The 24,969-nt window shown below is 35.2% G+C and overlaps 1 protein-coding gene and 1 long non-coding RNA gene across 7 annotated transcripts in view; one reads left to right on the forward strand and one right to left on the reverse strand.

The window, feature by feature from the left end:
* LOC105674660 (uncharacterized) overlaps nucleotides 1-24,969 on the reverse strand; it is an 87,563-nt gene that overhangs the window by 33,302 nt on the left and 29,292 nt on the right. The gene's annotated exons all lie outside the window — the stretch shown is intronic.
* LOC105674554 (homeobox protein abdominal-A homolog) overlaps nucleotides 7,156-24,969 on the forward strand; it is a 39,078-nt gene continuing 21,264 nt past the window's right edge. For 2 of the 4 annotated variants that reach the window (XM_067354815.1, XM_012370960.2), the window contains exons 1-2: nucleotides 7,163-9,401; nucleotides 13,200-13,232. In XM_067354815.1, coding sequence (XP_067210916.1) covers nucleotides 8,651-9,401; nucleotides 13,200-13,232 — 784 coding nt within the window. In that variant the 5' untranslated portion in view covers nucleotides 7,163-8,650. Of the gene's footprint in view, nucleotides 9,402-13,199; nucleotides 13,233-24,969 lie in introns of all 4 variants that reach the window. The other 2 variants (XM_012370973.2, XM_012370981.2) reach the window with 2 other exon arrangements.

Raw genomic sequence — 24,969 nt, forward strand, 5'->3', positions numbered from 1 at the left:
ACAATTTAAAATAAAAAAATTTTAATTATTAATTATAAAATTAAAAAGTAAAATTTTATTGTAATTTTATATATATTTTGCTTATAGCATAATAATAATGCATCGACATATCATAGACGACATTTAGAAATATTTTCAAATACTCATTAAAATGTTAAGTTTCCTAATTATGATTTCATTAATTTTATTTTAAATTTCTATTTTAAAATACATAACTAATTTTAATAAAAATTATTTCAAAATATGAATTAATAACACAGTAACTTTTAACTTTTAATTAATTTGAGATTTATCTGAAGTTTTGAGAATAATGCAAATGCATATTTCTATGATTTTCTGCATGTGCCTGTAATAAAATTTACAGTAAAAATTAAATAATTAGCAATAGCATCACGTCTGTGACAATATTTCATGAAAAGTGCCAAAACATAAACGTGTTGCAATAAAAATTTTATTACCAATTAACTAGCAATATTCATTAATGATTTAATGCAGTATGCTTTAATATTAGTAGCGCCTAAATGTAGCGGAAACTTTTTAATGGCGTAAAATGAAATATCGCTTGTGCACGCGAGTTGCGAACGGAAGATACATTTATAGCTTCTTGGCATTTATTGCCAACAATGAGCATACTTATGTGGACATATGTGTGTATATGTATATACATATGTGACGATCCACAATTTATATTCGATGGATAAATATTTGATAGATATCAAGGAACTAAGATATGTAAATACAACATATTACGTAAACGCGATGGAATTTTTTACTCTCATCAAATTTTCATTTAAATTCACACTAAGGTTGTAAAAATGTTGCTATACCAAAATACATGTGCAGATTGTGTGTTTACATATGTTGTTTCGACATTAAATCAATGTAAAAATGTCAAATGACACAAATAGCTTATCTTACAAGCATATAGAAAAATAAAAGTTGCACATTGAAGATAACAGGATATTTTTGAAAATGTATACGTAATTTTAGACAAATTTTTGCTATTGTTTTATGTATGTTGACATATGTATTTTTATAAAAATTTGGAGTATATATATATTTAGTTTAGTTATTGTTATTTTATTATTGCTTTTCTAAATTTGTGTGTGTGATTATCGAATAATCAACAATATGAAAAATGAATTTTCCCATGCTTGATAAAATAAAGTATATGTTTATCTATTAACATATATTTTTTATTATAGTTTGTTTATTTGCGCATTACGATGAAGAGCCAATTATTAAGAAAAGCTAAACAAAATATATTCTATAAATGGTTCTTTTCTAACGCCGCCCTGACGACTTTTGGGTGAACTATTTATCCCTGAGGGTACACCTTAGATTTTCCCGAAAACTACGGGGTAGGAGAAAGGGAGGGATTTGGCAATAGAATTCTGTTTGACCGGCTGGTTCAGCAGAGAACCTTGAAAACGCAGCGAACAAGGGTGCATAGCAAGGATACTAGTCTTTCTACCCCGCGACAGATGACGCCAGTGTTATGCAATATTTTTGCAAACCCACACTATTCCACAACTGTAAATAAAGGCATCTTATTTTTCTTTTTGAATAAATTTTTATCTTAAGTAATTATATAACTGTTCTTAATTATTTTTTCTTATGGTTATGTTAAATTATCTGAAATAAAGGATAAAAGTTACATACCTGTATGTAAAAGATGCTTAGCGCTCTAAGATCAAGTTTCGCAATTAGAAAATTGTATTATGATATGTTCCTATATAATTTTTTAATTAATGTGATGAAAGAATTATTCATTAATCGTTAAAATAATTATTTAGTATAAATTTATTTTGTTAAAATGCTTCCAAAGTATTGCAGTCTATTTATAGTTGCGGGTAGGCATATAATTCGCAAAATATTATAAGAGAACGTATAAAGATTATTCTTTATATAACCAATTAGAAGTATATAACGAAAGGGTTGCCGGATTATCATTGCCAGAGGATTATTGATTTTCACATAAAGTTGAGCTCAACGTCCTTCAAGCCATCTTCTACTTTCTTTGTAATCAAAGTTATGTACGAAATTTTTTGTTTAATTTTTCTATTCTATTTAAATAATTTGTTTAAATAATTTGTTGTAAGTATGGAAAGTATTAATTATAACGAAAAATATTAATTGTCAAATATGTTATTGATTATGCCCAGTATTAATCACGTGCATAATATTATATACATAATTATGTATAATATATTATACATAATACTATAATATTAAGCAGATATGAAAATCAGATTATGCGGAACGAAATTCTAAAATATCTCAGGATTAGTTGCAGCCAAACATGGCATGATTAATAAAATTTGCAGCACAAGTTCGGTCGGTTTACAAACTCCGTGGCCCAATAAATTTCTCATAATAACATACCCTTTTCAGTTGCCGAAAGCAACATTTTGTCGATGTTCATTATCGTGCAAATCGAAATTAAATTTATAAAAGACGTCCAAAGAACGAAATGTATGTGATAAGCACGTTTATTGCGCTAGCTTATAATGACATTATGACTTTTCACACAAGTGCTATTTTTTTTTAATATCATTACTAGGCGAATGTAAATTGAAAGGAAACTATAAACTCGTCTATATTGATTCTTATCATCACAAGCCTCGAGAGAACAACAGCGACGAAATTACATCGTACGGGGAACTAAATTATTACATTTAACGTTTTCATATGTAACGACGTGCAAGTAGATAACGAGGTGTGATAAGAAAACGGAATTTGTTTTTACAAACACATCTTTTGCTAAGACACTTTTTTATAATGCTATTTCATATAATAGTTGAAGTTTAATAAATAATAGAAAGAAAATATCTTAAATTTATTTATATTGCTTTCGTGCTCCGAATCCCATTACATTGCAGATGAATAAATGACTCTACCAGATCTGATCAAAGTCACTGTGATTGCTAGACGAAGATTACCGCATAAGCGCATTTCAGCGATGTGACGGAGGGTGAACTTTTCGAGACAAGACTAGTGGCGAATAAAATACATGATATCAAAAAGGGCGTGAACTTCGCGAGAAGACGAAAAAGAAGTGGCATAAGGGAGCCAGTGACCGCGTTTGTGGAGGGAAGGGGAAAGAGATTTGAGATGGCCGGACGAGAACGTGGAGCAAGAAATCGGGGAATGTTGCCTGGTTTAACCGGCAGTCAGCGGTAAAAGTGAAGTGGGGGTGTACCCACGCGCATGCACGCTTCCCGACCGGGCATTTTATGTTTTGATGGTGCAATAAACCGCCGTAAAGCAGCAGTAAAACGCATCGAGTCACAAGTCCGACCGTTTTGCCCCGCTCTCTTCTCTACACTTCACTTCTCTGCCTCGTTTCCTCTCTTTCCCTTCTTGGGCACTGTGAACCGTTTTTCGTTTCCTCTCACTTCCTCGTTCCTTTCTCAGCAGATGTCATTAAGAGGCCCGCCCCATTCGCGAGACTGTCACTGTCACACGCCGGCTCATTCGCTCGTCCCGCACGTTCCGGACCTTCCGCACGTCATTACGTCACTAACGTCGCGGCTGTCAGACGATCGGTCGACTGTCACGTGCTTCGCGGTCGGCTCGTCGACGTCGTGTGCTCTGCCTCGTGATTAGCACTTCGTAATATATGAAAGAGTGTGGTTCATCATGCAAAATACGAAAAGCAAAACCGGAGCCTTCTCATACTGATATTTAAGCACTCAATAAATATTATCTGTAAAATCACAGATTAGGATGTGAAAACTCATTAGCAGAAGTTGATCCTTGAAAATAAATGTCTCGGATATATACATATATAATACTCTTTCTCTTGAATAAAGTAATAAAATCGTGCATCAAAATATATGTATAAAATATGGAAATATATGTCAATTATTTGTCAATTTTACATATCAAAATACAGATCAACATAATAAAATTTTACCCAGAATAAATAGATATAATATCTAAAAATAATATATAATACATATTAATTGAGTTGATTTATTTATAATTACTTATTTATATACTATAAATTAAAATTACTTAATTTTGTGCGCAAAGTGTAAAGTTGTATAATATAATAACCCTACGGTTATTTATAAGATCTTAATTTTTTTGTTCTTTATAAATTTATTACTGCTATAAACTTATATCTTTTAATTAGCGATAATTTAACTGATTTTTTTAAGGAAGTTTTGACATCCTGAACTCTAAATTTATCTATCAAATAAGCAAAAGATATCGGTACATAGCGAGAGGGTTGCGGATTACTTTTACCTTCTCGGAGATGGCGCAATAGGTACTCTTCCCCAATCGTTAGGGCGTCTCCCCGAATGGATTCGAGGATCAACACCTACTGACCACCGCCTTATTTTTCTTTTTCGATTCAACCCAATGTCCCTCTCTTTTGTTCATCAAAAAGTCTGTCTAAAGATTCGCTGAAGGACACAGCATGTCTGACGAGTCTCCAACGGAACATGTTTTAGAGGAGGCAGAGCATCTCTTTTTATCTCCCACACATCTCGCTGCAAACGCACACACGCCAAATTTCTACCTTTCTCCATGTCTTTTGTAGCTTCGCATGCTTAGCGCGATTGTAATTTACATTCCGTGGTGTTTGAGACAGATACACGCCCGTCTTCGTCGCAAAGGAGACTGTGTGTCTACACGCTTATCTCGTATTTATGTGGGTGTGTGCATATGCGTAAGTGTGGTTCTGATCACGCTTGTGTCTTATTCAGTCGAGCAAAGATGTTGAGATCCGACGAGTGATCGTTGATATAATTGAATCAGTTGTATTGTAATGATCAGTTTTCTGGGATTGCATTCTTGTTTCAATTCACATGATTCACAGCGATTGCCCTCTTTTACAGCAATAAATCAATTGCGTTTTATGGAATTACCGCAATCAGATAAATTGAATGTTTTGAAACTTATTTATTGACAACGAGAGGAGAAACTTGAGCATTAGTAAATATAGCAAAATTGTGTAATACTTTTTTGATTGAAATTAGTTATTGTTAACTTATGATTTGTTAATCTAATATATAATTTATGAAAATGAATAATGAATACGTGTTTTTAATATTTAATAGAATTTTTTTGCATCATTTATTACTTTGCAAAACTGTCATTTGCATATAGATAGAATTATTCTTACTAATGACGATTCGTAAATCATGACGGTTAAGTATTATTAATAAACATTTTTCTGGCATCTTATTCATGTGTCAAATACTTTAATATAATTATCAAATATACTAGAAAAATTTTTTTATTTATTCTCTTAGTGTGTATGTGAACATTTTTTGAAAATTCATAGATATTGAATGTTAGGCGACAGACTATTTTAAAGGACGAGAGGCATAGAGCAGGAAATATATTTATCTCTATAGATTAGATTTAAAAATGCATATCATTCATATGCGAACTCATATTTTGCATTAAGTTACTTGAGTTCTATTTTTACTGTGTCTCGAATATTCCTTCAAATTATGTAACTCAAAGAAACATTTAAAAGAATAAATTTAAGGATATGAGATATGTATGTACAAGATACGGTAAATAAAAAAAGATTAACAAAATTTTATAAATGTTAATATGAATTAAAATAAAAATTCTTTTCTACATGTCAAAATAAACGAATTAATATTTCCTAACTTTGGTTTCAGGGAACGGTCTTCGTATGATCCTGCATCCAGTTTCGTAAGTACTTGGTGTTGTATTGCTCCCAAAAGATTCGTAAATACAACTGGAGTTACGTTATTTAATTCATGTAATGTTATTTAATTCATTCAATACTGATGTGAGTTGTGCAAAGTCATGTGAATACTTCTTCGGCAGGTAAGTCCTTTTTTAATAATTTAAGTAGAACCGATATGTATGATAATTCTGATTCATTCTTATAATAGCGATAAATGAATACAAGAAAAAGATGCGAAAAAGTTGGCATTATGATTATATAGACTGTTATATTGAAAAAAAATGTAGATAACTAGTTTAAAAGTCTAAAAAAGCAATCAATCATTTCCTTATCAACCGATATTAAAAACGGACTTTTTAAATTAATTTTAAGTTAATTAATTTTCAGATAATTAGATGTTAACATAGTTGAAAGATTTGCATGTATAATGCAGAATGTAAGATCAGTTTTGTAATTTTTTCAAAAAATCTTTCTTTTCACTGAATCACAATTCGTGATAAATGAAAAAATTAATTAATGATGCATGATAATTCTTATTTTTTTCCAGCAAATTAATTTAGAATAGTGATAGTAATAATTATGTCAAAATAACAATTATGTGATAAACCAATGCATTTTCTATTAAGAAAAATTACACTTTAAGCATACAAAGTTTATCAACAAAATGAGGGTATAGAATGAGCTGTCTATCGTAAGAAATGCCGGAATTCAGGTTGTAAGTTTTACTCGCCCTCCGCACCTTACTACCTTCGCGTGCGATATTCCCGGTACACCTTCTATCACGATATTCGCCCCCGACGTAAGCCGCTCCCTCTCGCAAGCCGCGTCACCTCTCACCCCAATGCCGCGCCACCATTCCCACATAGAAATGCCGCCGCGATATCCCAACCGGGACGAGTTCAGTGGTTTCCAAAAGTCGACGAGTTGACGATTCGACGACGGCCGAATCGCGCCAGTTCCTGCAATGCTTGGCGAAAGCAACGACAAGAGAATAAAGAGAAAAAAGGAAGGAACAGAGAAAAAGAGAGTCAAGGGAAAAAACGCGAATGGGATGTTTTTAATGGAATTACTTTTGACAGCTTCAAAGTTGCGCGTACAACTTTATGGATTAAAAAAGACAATTACCTAAATTACACTTCAACATGTCACATTAGATTTATATCATAAATTCACGAAAGAAACAACGAGTCTGCAGATAACAAGTGTGGCACAGAAATGCTCTGCCGTCGGATGAATAAAATTTATAATGTGTTAATGAAGAAAAATAAAAGTACAACATATTAAAAAAGTTTGTTGCCTGAGAAATTGTCATTATCGTAATACACATTAATTTATAAGAAATAAAGCAGAGAAAATTTTGTTGAAATAAATAGAAAATTTCTATTTTGCTGAATCTGAAATAATATTATTAAAAAGTAATATTTATGAAAGAGGATGAGAAAAATGATTTTTAGATGAAATGAAAGTAATACAATTGAATATTTGAAGACATAATGATCATGATACTCGATCATCATATCAATATTACAGACTAAATGGAAAGCGAATAATGTGTATTGAAGCAAGAATTCGAAAAAATGCTGCTTTGAAGAGATCTGGAAGGAAGAAAAAAATAATTTCGAAGAGCAGGATGAAACTAGCGTAAGAAGAAGATAAAAAGACTGCATCTAAACGTCAGAGAAAGAGACAAAACGCGAGAGAAAGAAAAAGACAAGTGGAGAGAAAGAGAGAGATAAGTGGAGTAACATAGAGAAGGATAGAAAATACCGTGTGAGACGTTGGAACGTTGCGAAGTATAAGGCAACGTGGCGAGCGCGACTGCACTGGCAAGAGGCGAACGTACGGACCGTCGGACGGACGGAGCACGCCGGGTATACGCGAGCGAGCGAGCGAGAGGTGAAGTCTAAGTGAGGGAAGTGAGTGCGGAGTATAGTCGAAAGCGAAGATCGGAGGAAGAGGAGAACCGGAGGAGAGAGAGACCCATTCATCTTGACGCGCCTAGCATGCCTGTGATTGGTCCACCTTGAGTAAGGCCACGCCACGATTGGACGGTTCTGTTTACCAGCTGGTTCCCCAGCGCGCTCCTGCCTCGTAGAGGAGAGGGGTGAACAGAACGGAGAGACAAGCGGCGCCATTATTGTAAGGGGTTACATTTAGCTGGCCGTGGGTTGTAGTACGCGGCGTTCGGGATAGGGGGCTATAGTACCTTCATGCATGGCCCATAAAGGATTCGTCGACTATCCGAGAAGTACGCAAGAAACGGCTTCTAACACCTGACAGGGGCCACGCTCTTCTCGTCTCTCTCCTCGTGCCGTCGCCGGCTACGCCGTCGCCTAATTTTGCAAGCTGGGACCCACGACCGGACCGACCGGGGTGGGCCTGATTGAAGAAGGACCTACCGAATTACTTTATCGTCGATTCTCATTCTGATACACGGATGGATTTGTAATCGGAAGATGCGATTACGTTGAAGCGCGCGGAACCAATGCTCCGAATGCGAAGAATCGCGATTGGTGGCTCCTAACTCCGAGATCGAGAGGAGGGACATGTCATTTACCGTCGCGGACAGTCGATGATTCGTGGTCAGTCGTCCCCAGTGACCGCATCCCGCCGCGTTTCGGTATTGTTGTTGTGATAATGTGCTGAGTTGCGTAAGTGGCAGTAAAAGTGGACGTTGATTGCTGATAGGGAAGAAGATAGATAGTGGACGCGGGAAGCGATAAAGCAAATAGAAAAGATTTTCTGCCGAGTAGAGAGAAAGTGTTACGCGTTCTTCCACAACGACGACGATATTTACGGCTTGAATCGAGAAAACAGTGCGATCACGATCCGTGCGAAGACGGATTATGGCGGTGAGGCAGCAGCCGGTGGACGTGCCGTCACGGTGTCGGTGTTGAGACACTCGTCCCGGTCATCCGGCCCGGGCGTGTCTTCGGCATCAGCTCCGCATCGGCACCGACACGAGGCGATATGAGTACGAAATTCATAATTGATAGTATGCTACCTGCTAAGTACCAGCAATTCCACCCGCAACAATTATTCTCAAGCGCAAATCCAGGTACAATTCAGTGCACAACGAGTCCGGCTACCGCGAGCCTAGAATCGAGTTTATCCGCGGCTGCAGTAGCGGCCGCGGCGGTCAATTACGCGCAGCAGCACAATTCACCGAGCCCGACGGGTTCGAGTCCACAGCACTCAGGAAGCTCCGCTTCGACCTCACCGGCGGCGCGTACCACGTCCAGTATGTATCCCTACGTATCCGCCGCAGCGGCGCATCATCATCATCAGCAACAGCAGGCGGTTGCGGCCGCCGCGTTCGGCGCCACGTCTAGCATGGTGCCCGGTTTCGGATCCTCAGCGGCATCCAGCGCTGCCCTAGCTGCAGCCGCCGCTGTGGATGCCGCGACTGCCGGCGACAAATCCTGCCGTTACACAGCTAGTCTCACCGGTAATGTCGCACCTACATCGGCCGATCCTATGGTTAACTATACTCTCGGTCATCATCATCAGAACGGTGCTACGCCCGGTAGCCTCGTTTCGTCCGCGTCTGCTTCTTCGGCCGTGTCGGCCGCATCGGCCTCCATGGCAGCGGCGGCACAATTCTACCACCAAGCGGCTGCAGCATCGGCCGTTGTCGATCCCTTGACATCCTGCCAGCAACCTACCACCGGTCAACCCGGAATCTCGGACATACCTCGCTATCCATGGATGTCGATTACAGGTGAGTCTTTCTTGCATGTTGTTCATTAACTTGCATCTTGTTTCTATTACATATTGCTGACCGCTATTGATTGATATGCGCAAAATGCAACGCGGTGACAATCGCAGCTTTGTTGTTACTTCTGCTTTACTCTTATGAATAATAGAAATCATTTTTCGAATAGACTTATAAAAGAATAAAATTATAGCATCGTAAATCTCTTTTTTTTTTGGTTGCTTGATGCACTTTTTTGGTTGGCGTACATTGCTTTTTTTCCCAAACATTTTCATATATACTGTCATATTATCAAATAGAAGTGTGCGCGGTATAGTATTTATGAATTAAATTTAATTGCTACATTTTAGTTATATCGAATCTTATTGTTAAATATTTATTTTGGTCATATATAATATATATCATTAACTATTCTTATTATTAATCATAAGAGAGAGAGAGAGAGAGAGAGAGAGAGAGAGAGAGAGAGATACTTTTGATTAGCGGCATTTAAACGCATTTTTGTATTTTAATAATATGTAGATTGAATATTGCTATATATTTTTGCATAATGATTGGAAAAAAATGTGTTAATGATTGTAATTTGCATGTAATTTTCAGCATGGTGATGACAGGAAATGCTAAACTATTCTCTATCGCAAGTAATTGTTTAATGTAGAGAATGTGTGGAATGAAATATAAATAAGAACAGTTATATTATCATAAAATTATCTTATTAATGATTATATCATTTAATTTATCTAATATGAAATTGTGAATATGATAATATTCTTTCGAAACATGGAAATCATGGAAAATTATATATACCTAATCATTGATTAATTATTTTGATTATTGTTATAAATCTGTTAGAAAGATATTAAAATCGGTAAATGTTGTGCATTTTTAAACATTCTTATATTTTAATTTAAATATAAGTATTATATTTTGTTATTTATATATGGAGAAAATAAAAATGGCAATTTTTTTTCTTTAACATCAAACAGATTTGTGCAATATATACTGTACATATACATGCATTGATAAGATTGATAATTAATTTAATATGTCTTGAATAACATTTATGATAACAATAAAAATAGTAGTTTAATTTTACATAATTGGTCCATCTTTGCTAATTCACAGTTTAATGTAATTATTCTTAACAATCTCATCTTTTCATGCTTAGACGAGAACTGATAATCTCTTCGTATTTATTTCGTACTTATGTTGTGTGCGTATTAGTGGAAATGCAAAAACTAACTCGCCTCAACACAAGTCTTGTTACTCCTAACAGAAAGAAATCACAATAACACCATTCGAATTTCTACCTTTGATTAATATCCTTGTCAAATTTCGTAAACAAGAGATATTCACATTTAGGAAAGGAAAAGTTTTCAGATTCTTATGTATATATGCAATTACATTTTTATAAATTATTTGAAAATATTACTTTCAATGCGGAGAGTGAAGTTATCTTTACATTTCTAATTTCCATCATTTTAGAATTACACAAATTGTGTAATTTGGAGTAAATTTTCAGTGCCATTATATGAACATAATAGGTAAAAATGTATGAAACTCCAAGTTGCTCTGATGTTGTGTATAATATATTGTACATGTGACTTGTCTCGAAGTCTTTGTCTGCCGAGGTGTTAGCTAGGACAATACGCCGACGGCATTTATCGTGCATATTTGCGGCGCACGACGCAATGGCTGCGAGCTCGCCTGTTGTTGCCGTGTTTTTCACGCTGACGCGCGAAAATTGCACATTTTTACGGTAATGCGAAACGGCACGTTTTGCTGCGTTTTTCACGTTTGATATTGTTGTGACATTGTACCAATGGCGTGCGAAATAACTCCAAGAAGTTTGCGTGAAAAGGGGCCTTGACTTCGCTGAAGAAGTCAGTTAACTTTGGCGCATCGCAGTTCTCTTTGCGCATGTATAGCGTGGCAATTCTACAATCGTGATTTGTTTTATCTTCCTAAGTACTTTGTTGAAAACTTCAGACTCGAGGTCCATTGTAACAATCGCTATATTTGTCACATTTAGACATCGTACCAACTTAGTTGAGTTCACACGATGAGCAAACGTATTACATTTCAAACGTCTGGCTTTATAAGCTTTATTTATCATGTTATCACATTTTACAACAAAATTTCTCGGAGAGACTGGCTGTACGATCGTCTGTGCCAATGCACTCGCGCTAGCACGCGGTAATATAATACAAGGCATACTCACAGCGCAAGGGGATCACGGAATATATTGCGATTAAGTTGTAATCTTTGAATATGCAAATTATTTTCCGAAGTCCGCCGTTACATTATCAACACGTAATAATAATACTCAGTGTTAACGTGTTAACTTTCCATTTTGCCAACTCGTGAGGTCTCATATTATGGCTGCTGCGGATCACGGCCGCACTTGGGTAATTTCTAATGCGCGTGGCGATAGCGCTGATTAGCGATATAATTCCACATATTTTCTTATTTTATAATCGTTACTGTTTTACAATCATTTGCTATGCTTATCTCTGGAAGGAGTAAATGAACGGAACCGGCAATCGTGTATCAAACTATGCTACATTAACTCTTTACTTCTACGTGGACATTATATGAACAGTTAAATTGCTCTCATAAATAATTTATAGTATGACGATTATCTTGATGTAATTGATCTTATCGATCATGATACTTTTGTAAAATAATTTAGGTTTATATTCCGATTATTTCATTGTATCATTCCACTTAATCTTATCCTCATAATTGGTATTTCGCTTGCAAATGCTTGCATTTTTGCTTGTTATCTAAACTTTTTCTTCTATTACTTGCAACGTCTTTTAATGCTTTCGTGCATGTTCCAAATGACAACCAAACAATCTGGCAATATTTGCACTTTGCTCTTGTTAATACTTTTAACTTTATTTCTATTTTTACATTTGATATATTTCTACCTTTTCTGAAGCGTTTACGGATTTTCGAGCACTTTTACTGTCGTATGCTATTCATGCGTCAATAAGTTTCTTATCTGTTTTATGAGTGCGTAAGAATAACTTTATGGGGGGAGGCTTCTGGGTGAGGTGAATGATTCAGTCGACAATGTAGCGTGACGATTTTAGTTTGCAAAACTATAGTGGGATCACATTCGTGTCAGTAACTCATAAGTTTGTCTTTTTCTCTAGCAATCAATGTTATTTTGAATATCAATCAATTTATTTAAAGTTCATTTGAAATTTTAATTTAATCATAAATAAAAGAATGCTCATATACACGCGAGACATTTATTTATTATTTATTTACGTATAAGTTTTTTTAAAGTAATGATGCGGTAAAATGGATAGTCTTTAAACAAATTATTTTATTGCTAAATTAATACGTTTGCATAAATATGGCATAAATTAATGGTAAACTAACTTTATTGAATTTATCAATCTTTTAATTTAATTCTTTGAATTTAATTCTTTGCGTACGTTCTCAATCGTTCGTCTAATGTTTTCTGTTTATTAAAATTGTGAGAGTTGGATGATTTTTTTGATCTTCTTAACTGTATCTTAATATTATGCATTTATGTAAATGCTTAATGTTAATGCATGTTACGCTTTGAATCATCTTACGAATTTGTTACGATGCTTGAAACGCTTGAAACTTTACTATCTGTCTTATTATAAGCTTATCTCTAGCACGCATAGTTTTATAGTTTTCAGCTGTACTGATTTCCATTATGTATTATCATTTTATTTGATATCAATTAATGGGAAAAAAGATAGATGCTAATTCTCAAGATGATTGATATTGTCTCGTTATAGTAAATCTTTATATTTTCAGATTGGATGAGTCCATTTGACAGAGTAGTGTGCGGTGAGTACAAATTATCGAATGAGAACGAATTATTTATTACACACATATCTATCACATTGTGTATATATTCCATATTTCTGCAACTATTTTAATATTAAAAAAATAAAAATTTTATGTATAAAAATATTTTATGTATTAAAATATTTCTTTTTAAATATAGAATATGATAAATGATTTTAATTATTAGAATAGAGATTACCAAATTATATATATATATATATATAAAATATAATCTTTTAGTATACGGCCATTTATGGACTATAATTTGATTATTCATGCTTATATTATTATAAAACATAGATGATTCTCTGAAGAAATTAGGCAATCTATTTCGAAACGATTATACATAAGTTTATTTCGATCCTATAAATTATTTTAAATAATTCAATCCTTTCATGTAAGTTATTTTAACGCAACAATATAAACATTTCTACATTTTTCGTCATTTATCTTTCTACAAAGAATGTAATGTGCTTATGAAGTTTTTCACACAAGTTCTACAGTTCAGTTTAGAAACAGGAGGAATGGCTTTTCCCAAGTACGAAGTTACGCCCCATGTGTTAGCCATATTTCTTTCTTCAGTGCAATATAGAGAAAAGATACTTGTATTTGAATAGGGTACATTATAGCCGCACATTATAGTGTTTCTTGTTTCTGAAAACAGCGATTTGTTCTTCGTTTAACATTAACCATACGCAGGTATTACAATCCTTCGGAATTGAAAACATAAATATTTTTAAAGAGCTCTTTTCGAGAAATTACGACTGTTGCCGACTAGTCGCGAGTTTAACGAACAAATAATCAATGAATGCAAAAATGATGTAACTGCCAGAATATCGAGGTGTCAAGGTCATCGTTTGCAATTTACGTGAATTGTGCTACCAGATTGCACGCGCTAAGTCCTTTACCCTATTCATTTATGTTAGTTGCGCATGCAAGAAGGACATGTATATGGGCAACTACACCTGTCGTCGCCGTGATAATGTTAGTCGAGAATAATCTCCGTGACTATCTTTTATACGGCCACTTACGAGCCCACAATAGCGCAGTAAATACCGATTAGATAAAATTAAAACTTCAGCCGGCTTTTATCGCGATGGTTTGTTTACATTCGGGCGGATCATAATTTCAAATAGGCATTGGCGATCACAGTACAAAGTGTCCAACGTCAAAGAGAATGCTTAGTCTAGTAGGAAACCACATTCCGATATATTCAAATGAAATATATGTATGCCTGTTTTCATTCGATAAGCGAAACTATGCGTCATTGTACGACTATATTTTCAACTCTTCCTAATCATTGATAATCTGCTTAAAATTTGGATTGTACTATTTAGATTACGTTATAATTAAATACCTATAAGCTTTAACGATTCAGAAATTTATTTAATTATATTTTAATTAGCATTTTTTTAATCAAAGTTAAAAATGTAGAATAACGTGCATTTTTAAGGATGAGACAATAATTTTTGAAAGGTAGACAATATATTGTATCAACTTATATTTCATATAAAAAAATAAAACAAAATAAATTTTGAATATATTAATTTCTATGTCTGAATATATCTAAAAATATTTTGAAAATTAATTTCTGAATTCCCCATTTAATTAAATTGAACTGAAACAGATGGTTAAGCTTTATTATTATGATGATGTTTTAATACATCGACGAATATCGTCTCTTGCGAAAAAAAGAAGATATTTACTACATAGACGAATTTCGTGCACGCACAGTTGAAGATATAAATATTTCATCAAGGTTTGATATATAGTGGAATATTTACTGCACTACCGCATTTATCGCGTGTATTTTAAATTCAGCTCAAGTTCGCGAAACCCCTTTTTTCACTCACAGCTACACTCTCCGTTGTTCCCACTGATTTAATATACGATTAATACGTGAATGCACTAGACGTTGAATCAGCGAACGGCTCGGACTTGTCCTCGTGAAGGCCGTCTACATATCTCTCATTAAGATTTGTATCGTTTAGAAATGCAGGGTGTTCAACAAATTGCAGAATAATCGATGAAGCGATTCTCGTGAAGAAAAGCAAGTAAAAAATACGGAATAAATTTTATATCGGTTACATGGTGTTTTCGAAAAGATTTTAAATACGAAAATAAGGTAACTCTGACTATGTTTTGACCAGATTGCGTCTGAACAACGAGATGCTTGTGCGATTTTCAAATTTGTTTCGATATCTGTCGTTAATTGTTATCGAATTTTCGAAATTATGTAAAATACATTAAGAGTTTGTAACAATAATGCTTCAATCGTATCTAATTTTTACAAAAAATATAGGTACACAAATTTAAATATTTTATATAGATACATAAGTGTTGAATCAAATTTAAAATTTATTCTACATTTCTTATTCGTTTCCTTTATTACTAATTGTGCTGTATTTTGCTGAACATTATACCTATGCACAGTGTTGATTTTAATTCGCGGTTTCTTTTAATGATATGCATACAAATTACGAATGCAGTATAGCAATACATTAAGATAATCTTATCACCACTTTACTTATTTCGCTTATCACGGGTGAAATAAAAGGGGTTGATGTCTATAATATCTGTGACTGGGACGGATTTGAGAAATTTTTTTAAAAACTATGATTTTCTTTTTGTTTTCTATTTAGTTTAACAACAAAATGCTAAAAATATGAAAATTTTCGATAATTTCACGCATACTCAGCTGAAATTAAAATTATGCCAACTAATGCGGTTCAGGAATATGATAACCAAGTGAAATTGTTAACGAGGGCGACATACGAATTTCTAATCTATCTCTGGTACGCAATTACGCGAACATTCTCTGACATTGAGGCCAGCGAACGTCTAGCTGGATTACGGTGTGTACACGGGGACTAGCAGGAGATAATGTATAATTTATAATCAGGCCGATCCGCCGACAACGGCGCACCACTCCACGGACAGAGTCCACTGCCCCAAAAGCCGCCAACCCCTCATTAGCATTCGATGATGGCTGCCGCGTCCTGCAGCGTCGGTATTATCCCATTTCATCGCCCCTGCCTCCCCTACCTGGACCTATCTTCTCCCGCCTCCGATCTCGCGGGCTCTCCTCGTCTCTCACACGTAAACGTTTTCCTCCCTCGTCCCGACCCTCATCAGCATCCAGCGGCAGGTATCCAGCGGCATTGGCTAGAAAAAGAATAGCCCCCTTTACCCCTCCCTATCGAAATTTTATCCGGAAAATTTCATCTGGAGAATTCTGCTTTATACTACGGCCCGATGTTTTCCAGTTTTCTATTTTTCCACCGCCTTTTTCCGGTTCGCCGTTAATATACGTCTCTTGTCAGACTCTAAATTCGACGCGAAATGTCGTTGCCGAAAAGATAAGGTTCACATGTAACAAAACGCAACGTTTCCGTACTTCGGGGCGTACGAAATTGCGGGTTGATTATAAAGCGGATCGTAAAAGCTAGACCTTTGGGGAACGCGGTCGTTTGAAAAATTGAAAAGGGGGGAGGGGGCAGACAACGATCAAGATTTTTATACTCGTCGGTACAGTGTGACCGCTTTTGACATCTCCCGAGGGAAGCCACGCTTCCGGAGACAGGTCGGAATCGTGTTGTCACAGAGATTATTGAAACTGCAGTTTTATGGGCCTTAAAAGCAGTTTAATTGCCGTTATATAAGTGTTTATACGCTGCCAGGTTTGGCCGCCGCCTGCACCACCCCAAACGTTTATTTTATGGTCATACGGCGGCGGCGCGTACCCCGTTATGTCGCGTGCCGAAGCCATCACACCAGTCAAATCCTCAGGCCGACCGGTCGATTCCGAATATCGGCGTACATTTACGCGACGGCCACCCTGAAGTGTAAGGTATTCGGAATCGTGCAACCGACCTGTGGATTTAACCGATGTAACATCTTAGGAAGGTGTAAGACTTACACTTCGGTCCAAATTACCTACATTTTTTTAATATCCTTGAATATTTCACCACTTTTGAGATAATATTGAATGCCAAAATAATATCATTACATACGTGAGAACGTTGTGCGAATAATATGATCTGTATATTTGCTAGAATACTTTTTAAGAGCGTTTTAAATGTTACGATGGAATATAATTTAAGGTGAAGCACTATAATTTCATATATTACAATATTTTTGATAATTATTTAAATTTTATTTAATGTATTTTAATGTTTTCTTAACGTTATTTGCAATGCTTGTCTCGAGAGATTTATATTCTTAAAAGAATTTTTGAATTTTAAATATTTTCTTTGAATATTCCGTCGTACATATGTCCTACGATTCATGATATACAATTTAATTTTCCATTGTTGTTTACTTTATTGAACAAGAAATCATGTAGTGTGGTCCAAAATTTTTTTATTGTATCTTAACTCTATTTCCGTTCATTTTCTGCATTTTTTACTGCATCCTTTGTTGTGCGTCTTTGTTTGTTTTTTTATCACTATGACAGCAATAAAATTTGGAATGTATGAAAAGAGAAAAGCAAAGCTAGCGCAAAAATCAAGGACATTTTCTATGAGATGTGTAAATCTTGACGTTGTTTTGTGTTGAATCAAGTGAAAGTAAAGGCTTTAAGAATCGTATCTTACACGAAAATCAACCGTGTCGCGTTTATGGTAAAGGGCGTCACGCGCATTCTTTTCTATTGATTTATTTCTTTTGTGCATTCTTTTGTCGAAATCAATACTTGATTTTACCCGATTGTATTGGAGTTACATACAAATAGATAACCAAAGGTTTTATAAAATCAACTCTTTGACTCTTGAAATATTTAAAAAAATATTTAAAATTCCATGCTTATCAAATTAATCGTCTATTTTTGTTTGAAGAAGAATGTCAAGGAAACAATTTTCAGGTTATAAATCATAAAAAATACAGTGTTCCTAAGAACTAAACTTCAGTCACGGTTTAAATAGATAGTTAAATTTTAATTTCTTGGTTTAATTTGAAATGGATTTTATATATATATATTTGAATAGATCCGTAACTGGAACATAAATGGCTAAAATATTTAATATCATAAGCCTGAAGTTTGCGACAAGTTTTTTGAACTTGTTTATTGTTTAAAAAAATCAAAATTATATTGGGAGAAAAAGTTATAGATAAAAGTTGAATACGTATAAAACATCCTGTATATTGCATTATAATGAACGAGTCATTTGTAAAGATTTAAAATATCAAGATATTGCTCGCATTCATAGCCATATGAACACGCCCGTCGCATCGCAATGTCACGTGATAATAATTATTTGTTAGAAAAAAATTTATGATAATTATATTGTCAGTATTATCTCGTCTTTCAAGTCCCGGTAAACATGCTCATTTGCGCTAATCTACTTGCGAAATTGGGATTTTTATACTGATAATTTTTTATCGAACGATATGTGCGAATATAAAAGAGCGTTAAAAATTTTTACTCGTTTCTTATCCATTCTTATTCTACATTCAGATATGTGTAACAATGTTCATTACATTCATTTTACATTTCAAGAAATGTAAAAATGTCTGGAAAGTATTATAATTATTCAGTATATACTTGATATATTTTGTTGTATGAAAATCATTTCCGTTATTTAGAAAATACACTCAATTAATATGAAATAAGATATATATATTTATTTTTTTTTGATACTCTAACATGCAGTTAAAAGTAATCTTTGCAACGTGCTTTCAGTGTACGAGACGAGTCGAGTCGAGTTTTTTAAAGCTTCAAAGACTGATTTATAAGTACAAGGAAGTTGTTAATAATTGTAAATATATTCAAATTGATGAATACATCTTGGATCATTATACCAAAGTCGTATTGCTTGACAGACAGTTAGTTTGCTCAATCATGAATCAACGCTGAAGCAAATAATAAAACAGAAGATTACGATCTTAAAATAAAATTTTGCATTTTGATCTTCAGTTTGAAGTAAGTTTGTATTGAATTAATTGCAATTGAGTACAATCTTGCCCTAAATAATCGCTGAAGGTTTATGAAAAAAAGAAAATGCAAATATCGGTTAAATGCAAAAAATATGTCTGAGGTGTTAAGAACTTAATTAAAATTATCTATATGTTTTTATATCTAATTTACATATAGCTTGAAAATTGTTTTATGTAAAAAGATTTAGATTTTTCATAAATAAAGAGTGTCGTTAAAAGACTTGAAAGACTTGCAGTTTTTCTGCGTCATTGATCAAAGAATGAATTATCGCCTTAATGGAGTGTTATGGCATCAAATGAAACTTTAAACAATGATATCATTATCTGCGAGTCTCCCATTGTAATCTCATTAGATTCTTTTAAACAAACAGTGCACAGTACACTTGGTTTATTTTGGCTTAATCACACTTGGTAGTGTGATTTTTTTAATTAAGCCAGAAGTACTCGCGTGAATTTGACTAATATTTTTACACGCATTTCGGTCATTTTTGCACATATCTAGTCAGTCAGTAATAAACAAAAAGTATTGAAACAAATTAAGACAATGTGATAATCGACAAAAATAAATTTTTATCCAATTTCTCAACTTTATTACGACTATGAAGTTATATATTTATTTTATACTTTCTAATAATCAATAATTCATGTTATATCTCTGTATTATATATAAAATATAATCAAAATTTACAATATAGCCTGATATTTGCGAGTGAATTTTTTCAAGTCTACATATTGTACCTATATACGAAAGATTCAACGATATTCCTAACATCGCGATACAACAGGGATTAAGACAACGTTGGTCCGATATGCCATTACTCGCATCACTATCCTCGGAGTATTCCATTACGAAGGAGCGAAGGATAAAGGAGCCGGTCTTAAAGTGTTTCATATTTTTGCGAGAGTGCCGGTACTCGACGCTGCAAGGAACGTCGTCCGTGTAGTCACGGAAATGTACAGCGCTGACATACGGAACGATGCTGTCCAGGCGAGAAAACGTGCTCGACGGTCTCTCTCTCTCGGCGCGGCATACAGCTTACGTAGCGGCGGCCGAGAGCCGTGCATGCTCTTCCTCCGCCGAGAGCGTGCTCCTCGGCTTCTCTACGCCGCGTCTCTTCAGCGTCTCTATGCCGGGAGCATAACACGGTAGTGGAGAACGATCCCCCGGCAGGCGCTATCGTAACAAATGCGGTCGTTTGCATAACACGACGACGAGCAATTCGGGCAGGTTTGACGGTGCGCGATATAGACCTTTAGACCGTGGATATTCAGGGGGGGAAGAATCGGCGAGTTTGTGGACGCGGGATGCGAAAAGGGAGAGAGGACAAGGGCGAATCGCGAAACGTAAGGGGGTTCAACGGTAGGGCGATACGATGTCCCAAAGGGCTCTTGTATAATCTATGTCGCGCGACAACCAATGCCGAATGAGTATACGCCTCCCCGCCGGCGTTGCAGTCACAATGTTGCATTTGCTCGGAATCGATGTCTAAAATACATTTGCACTTTAACGCGCGGCTAAGCGTACGTATATGACATGTAGGTCGACGCTTGATCGCCGAACGTATTATTTATACAACGTGTAAGGGGGAACTCTTCAAGGGGATCAGACGTTTCATCCGACGAGGTAGAGTTACTGTTCTGAGACGCTAGAGCTCAATCGTTTGTAAGATGATCTGTTGCTCCAGACGACTTCTACACGACCTATGCTCTGAGTTATCCATCCGTATATTCGCGAATGATTACATTCTGATTCGCCGTAGTAAAATACTATTTATTGCCATAATTAATTTCAATTTTGTAATACGAGGATGAATCAAGGAGTGTCCACAAATTCGGATTTAAAAATAAGTATTTATAATAAAAAATTAAATAATAGCTTGAAAAAGTAGAGAAAAACATGGCAAATGTGCAGAAAAAGGAATACGTAGATGAATAAATTTGTACTTTTTAATAATGCTTTTGCAAACTTTTTAACTCACATTCATGCAACACTTTTAAAAATCGCATATTCATACATTTTTTCAAATCAGCAACTCACTTTCAATCAAATGTATTAATGAATGATATGTGCAGATAAATAAATATATTTGTAATACTTTATCATTCTTCTCAGACACAAGTTTTAATTCTCGCTGTGTAATCGAGCTTTCATTGGAAATAAAAATTACTGCGTTCCCGATAGAGAGAGAGAGAGAGGGAGAGAGAGAGAGAGAGAGAGAGAGAGAGCGAGAGAGAGAGAGAAAGCAATATATGTAATACTTCATAAATTCTCTTAAAAATTCCGACGGTAGCAACAGTTTCCGGAGGTTCCTACGGGAAATAGTTGCATATACCATAGAACAATTCTTTTCAGATACCGCATAGAGTCACCATGTTCTTTCATGTTATACCTTTGATACAGCTTATCACGACTGTTATCCCTCAATAAAAACTGAGGGCTCCATTTCCAGCTTTTGTGCTGTCTCACGCGACTTAGGCGGTATGTAGGTACATACGTACTGTCTTTTCTCTTTCTTACTTTTCTCCATCTTGTCTCGCAGTATCTGCATACACGTTATATAAATGGCTTCGACACAAAGTTGCATCAGTTTTGGACAATTCGGAGCGCGCGTCATACCTAGGTATTAATGCATTATTATTATTTAAAAAATCTGAAACTAAAATTTTTGTTGATTAATCAACTTACTCTACATATATAAATTGCTATTAAATTATTTTAACATTTAATCTTTCATATGTCAAACGCGCAGAAATGCCAGATTGTCAAATACAATTTGGAGTCATAATGCACGGATATTTAGGTACCATGTGCACGCTCCGAGTTGTCTAAAACTGTTGCAACTTCATATATTAAGATATTTCTGTTCGCCGACGTATATACTAATATGTACGTATGTGTTTCTATTTCCGCAACCACATTCGTCAGTATATTCAAATGTGTGCATGTATATATTACATTACTCCCGCGTCTCTCTGTATCTGTATGCATATAATATTCGCGCATCTCGGTACGATTCTCAAACACCGAGATGCGCATTCTACCTCCGTTTGACGTCTATGTATACGTTCACACATTCGCGCACTGTTTTTCTGCTGTGTGTAGGAGGTGCTCCCGTACCTTGTGCCGAGTCAGAGGATGGCGAAAGAGCAGAAAGAGAGAGAAAAAGAGAGAGGGAGAAAGAGAGAGGGTGACTGGAGGGTGTGCTAGCTTATAACAGGAGCTAGAATCGTTACCAGTGCTAGGAATCGAGAGCGCATGTGCGCGGAATCCCCTTTGTTCGCATGATGTGTCCAAGCTGAGGCAGAGAACCCGAGAGGCAGCAAGGAAGCGTGTATGAAAGCGAGAGAGCGTGTACGCCAGATGGGAGGAGGACTGCTCCTCTCGATGTTCTCGGAGTTCTTTTATCTTACAGCTGTTATTACACGTATATTTGCCTAGCGAAGGTTTTCTCTAGCTTATAGATTACCTCTCTGGACAGCTAAGCATCTCGCGATTTTTGCATAAGCGAAATTTTTCACAAAAAAATCCTTGACAAAAAGACTTTTGAAATGTAATTTTAGGAAAGCAAAAATTGAAATCAAACGTAAATCAGATAGTATTTTTGACTTAATTATCGAATCGCGCAATTCTTAAATTAGATGATGCGTAAAATTGATGCGCACAAATATCGTACATTTCGTGTTAAAGGCGCGGCCAGAATACAACAGTCAGCAAGTAGAACGAATAATTCACTTTAAGTAATATAACGGATAATTCACTTTAAGTGATGTTTGCAGACAATTTATTAGACGCGGCATGATGTCGCCTCGTCGCGTGGAAACTATTGATACACTAACGGATCGAAACAAAGCTCGAAGATATATCTGTTGTCATCCGCTACTCGCGGGTGTGTTTTATAGGAACATGAAGGTGAATATTTTTTCTTGGCGCAAGCTCAAACGTGCGTTATTTCTATTTATGTTATGTGCCTGGAGACGTTACACACGGCGCTCGCCTTAGTCTTTTTCTTTCTCTTTCAATGGAAGTATTATAAGCCATCAGATTCAATCTGTATAAACCCGAGGATCTCTGTTGCTTCTAATTAAATATATCCTAATGGAAGAGGAGGTTAATAAGAGAAACTCAGCATTTACTGATCAGTGATTGAGTTGTAATCGTTAATTGAGTTGTCACATTTCATATATTGTAGCTATCAACGATATTCTCTTCTTAATACATCTATCAGATTTGAATGTAGCGAGTAAGAATTGTTTTTATGGTACGTAATTTCTAACAATCTAAAGGTTATATATTACAGGAATCGTAAACGATTCGATAGAACAATACGATATCTTTAATCCAAAACATCGTAACTAAAAAAATCCAAATTTTACAGGAAACGTAAAAACTGTTTATTTATAATATATTCTGATTAATTTGTCAAACTTTAAATTTAAAATAATTTTAAGTTGTTAATAAATAAGTTTTTGGGATTATTCAAAAAACATTGATATATAAAAATTAAAAATACTATCATAATAATAGAAAAAGTGAAATTGGTCAAAAATTCGAGATACGAGGTTTTGGATTTAAGGTATTGAATAATGATTTTATTAATATAAGTATGTGTTTCTATATCTGTGAAAAGTTAATTGCAAATGATAAAAAAAAGAAACAAAAAAAGAAAGGTGAATGCAAAGCAAATTGCATTTATTATCAGTCACTATTTCTTGAAAATTAAACATTTACAAAGTTTTAAAATCTGAAATAGCCGGAAGATTTAGAATTTTACCACATTTTGCCAAGCATTTGAGAGGTCGTGTGACGTCAGTGAGGAAGGTTGGAAAAGGGTGAAGCGAGATACGTAACATTGGCTAATATCGTAAAGCCGCAACGTGCTCTGATTAAACATTATGTGAATCTTAATACTTCGCACTGCTACGATTATATGTATAGACATACAGTCATCCGTTTGGAATAATATCTTGCTGTTAGAATGATCTTTTTAATTAATAATGTTCATTGATACTTGGTTCGATGGTCAATAATGCGTTCATTCATTTTGTTTAATATTCTAAAATGCTAATTTATACGATTCGAATGTAATATATTTTGGGATAAATTTTAACATTTTTATTGACTATTTCCTCAATTTCCGATTTCTAAATACTTTTGTTATCTTTCATTTGAAAGTAACATCAAATATAGTTATATATGCGGCTTAAAAAAAAGAATTTACTTTGCTTCGCCATCAAGTTCGGATTGCATAACGTCTGCTTCGTACCTCTACCTTGAAGTCTAATGGCTAATGAGTAATAATCTTCTAGACGTCATCGTCTTTCCAGACTTATTCCGCGTCTCGTTTCGTGTCTTTCAGAAGCCATAGTGGCCGAACGTCGGATGTTCTAAATTGCACGGGCACGACTTTTATTAGCGGAAAGAGACAACCGTGGCATTTGCATGTAATGGCATAGGGGGTGGGTTGTAGTGGAGTGTGGTAGCACGGGGAGTGTCGGAAAATATGAGAATGGTCGAAAAGGGCGCTGCAGGACGTGAGAGAGAGAGAGAGAGAGAGAGAAAGAAAGAACGAAAGAGAAAGGGGGAGAGAGAGAGAGAGAGAGAGAGAAAGAAAGACAGAGAGAAAGGTAGTAGGGGATGTAAGGCCGTAATTAGAGTCTTAGGGATTCTATGGGGGTAGCTGTTCGCGCTGTTGCCCTGTCGGGGGCAGAGGTGGAGGCCGTTAGTCAGAATATAGAGGGTAGCAAGCCTCCGTTACGAGTTTTAAGAGGGGAAGGAATGTTTGCCAACGGCATTCTAATACTT

The sequence above is a fragment of the Linepithema humile genome, chromosome 5, assembly GCF_040581485.1.
Source record: "Linepithema humile isolate Giens D197 chromosome 5, Lhum_UNIL_v1.0, whole genome shotgun sequence".
Lineage (NCBI taxonomy): Eukaryota > Metazoa > Arthropoda > Insecta > Hymenoptera > Formicidae > Linepithema > Linepithema humile.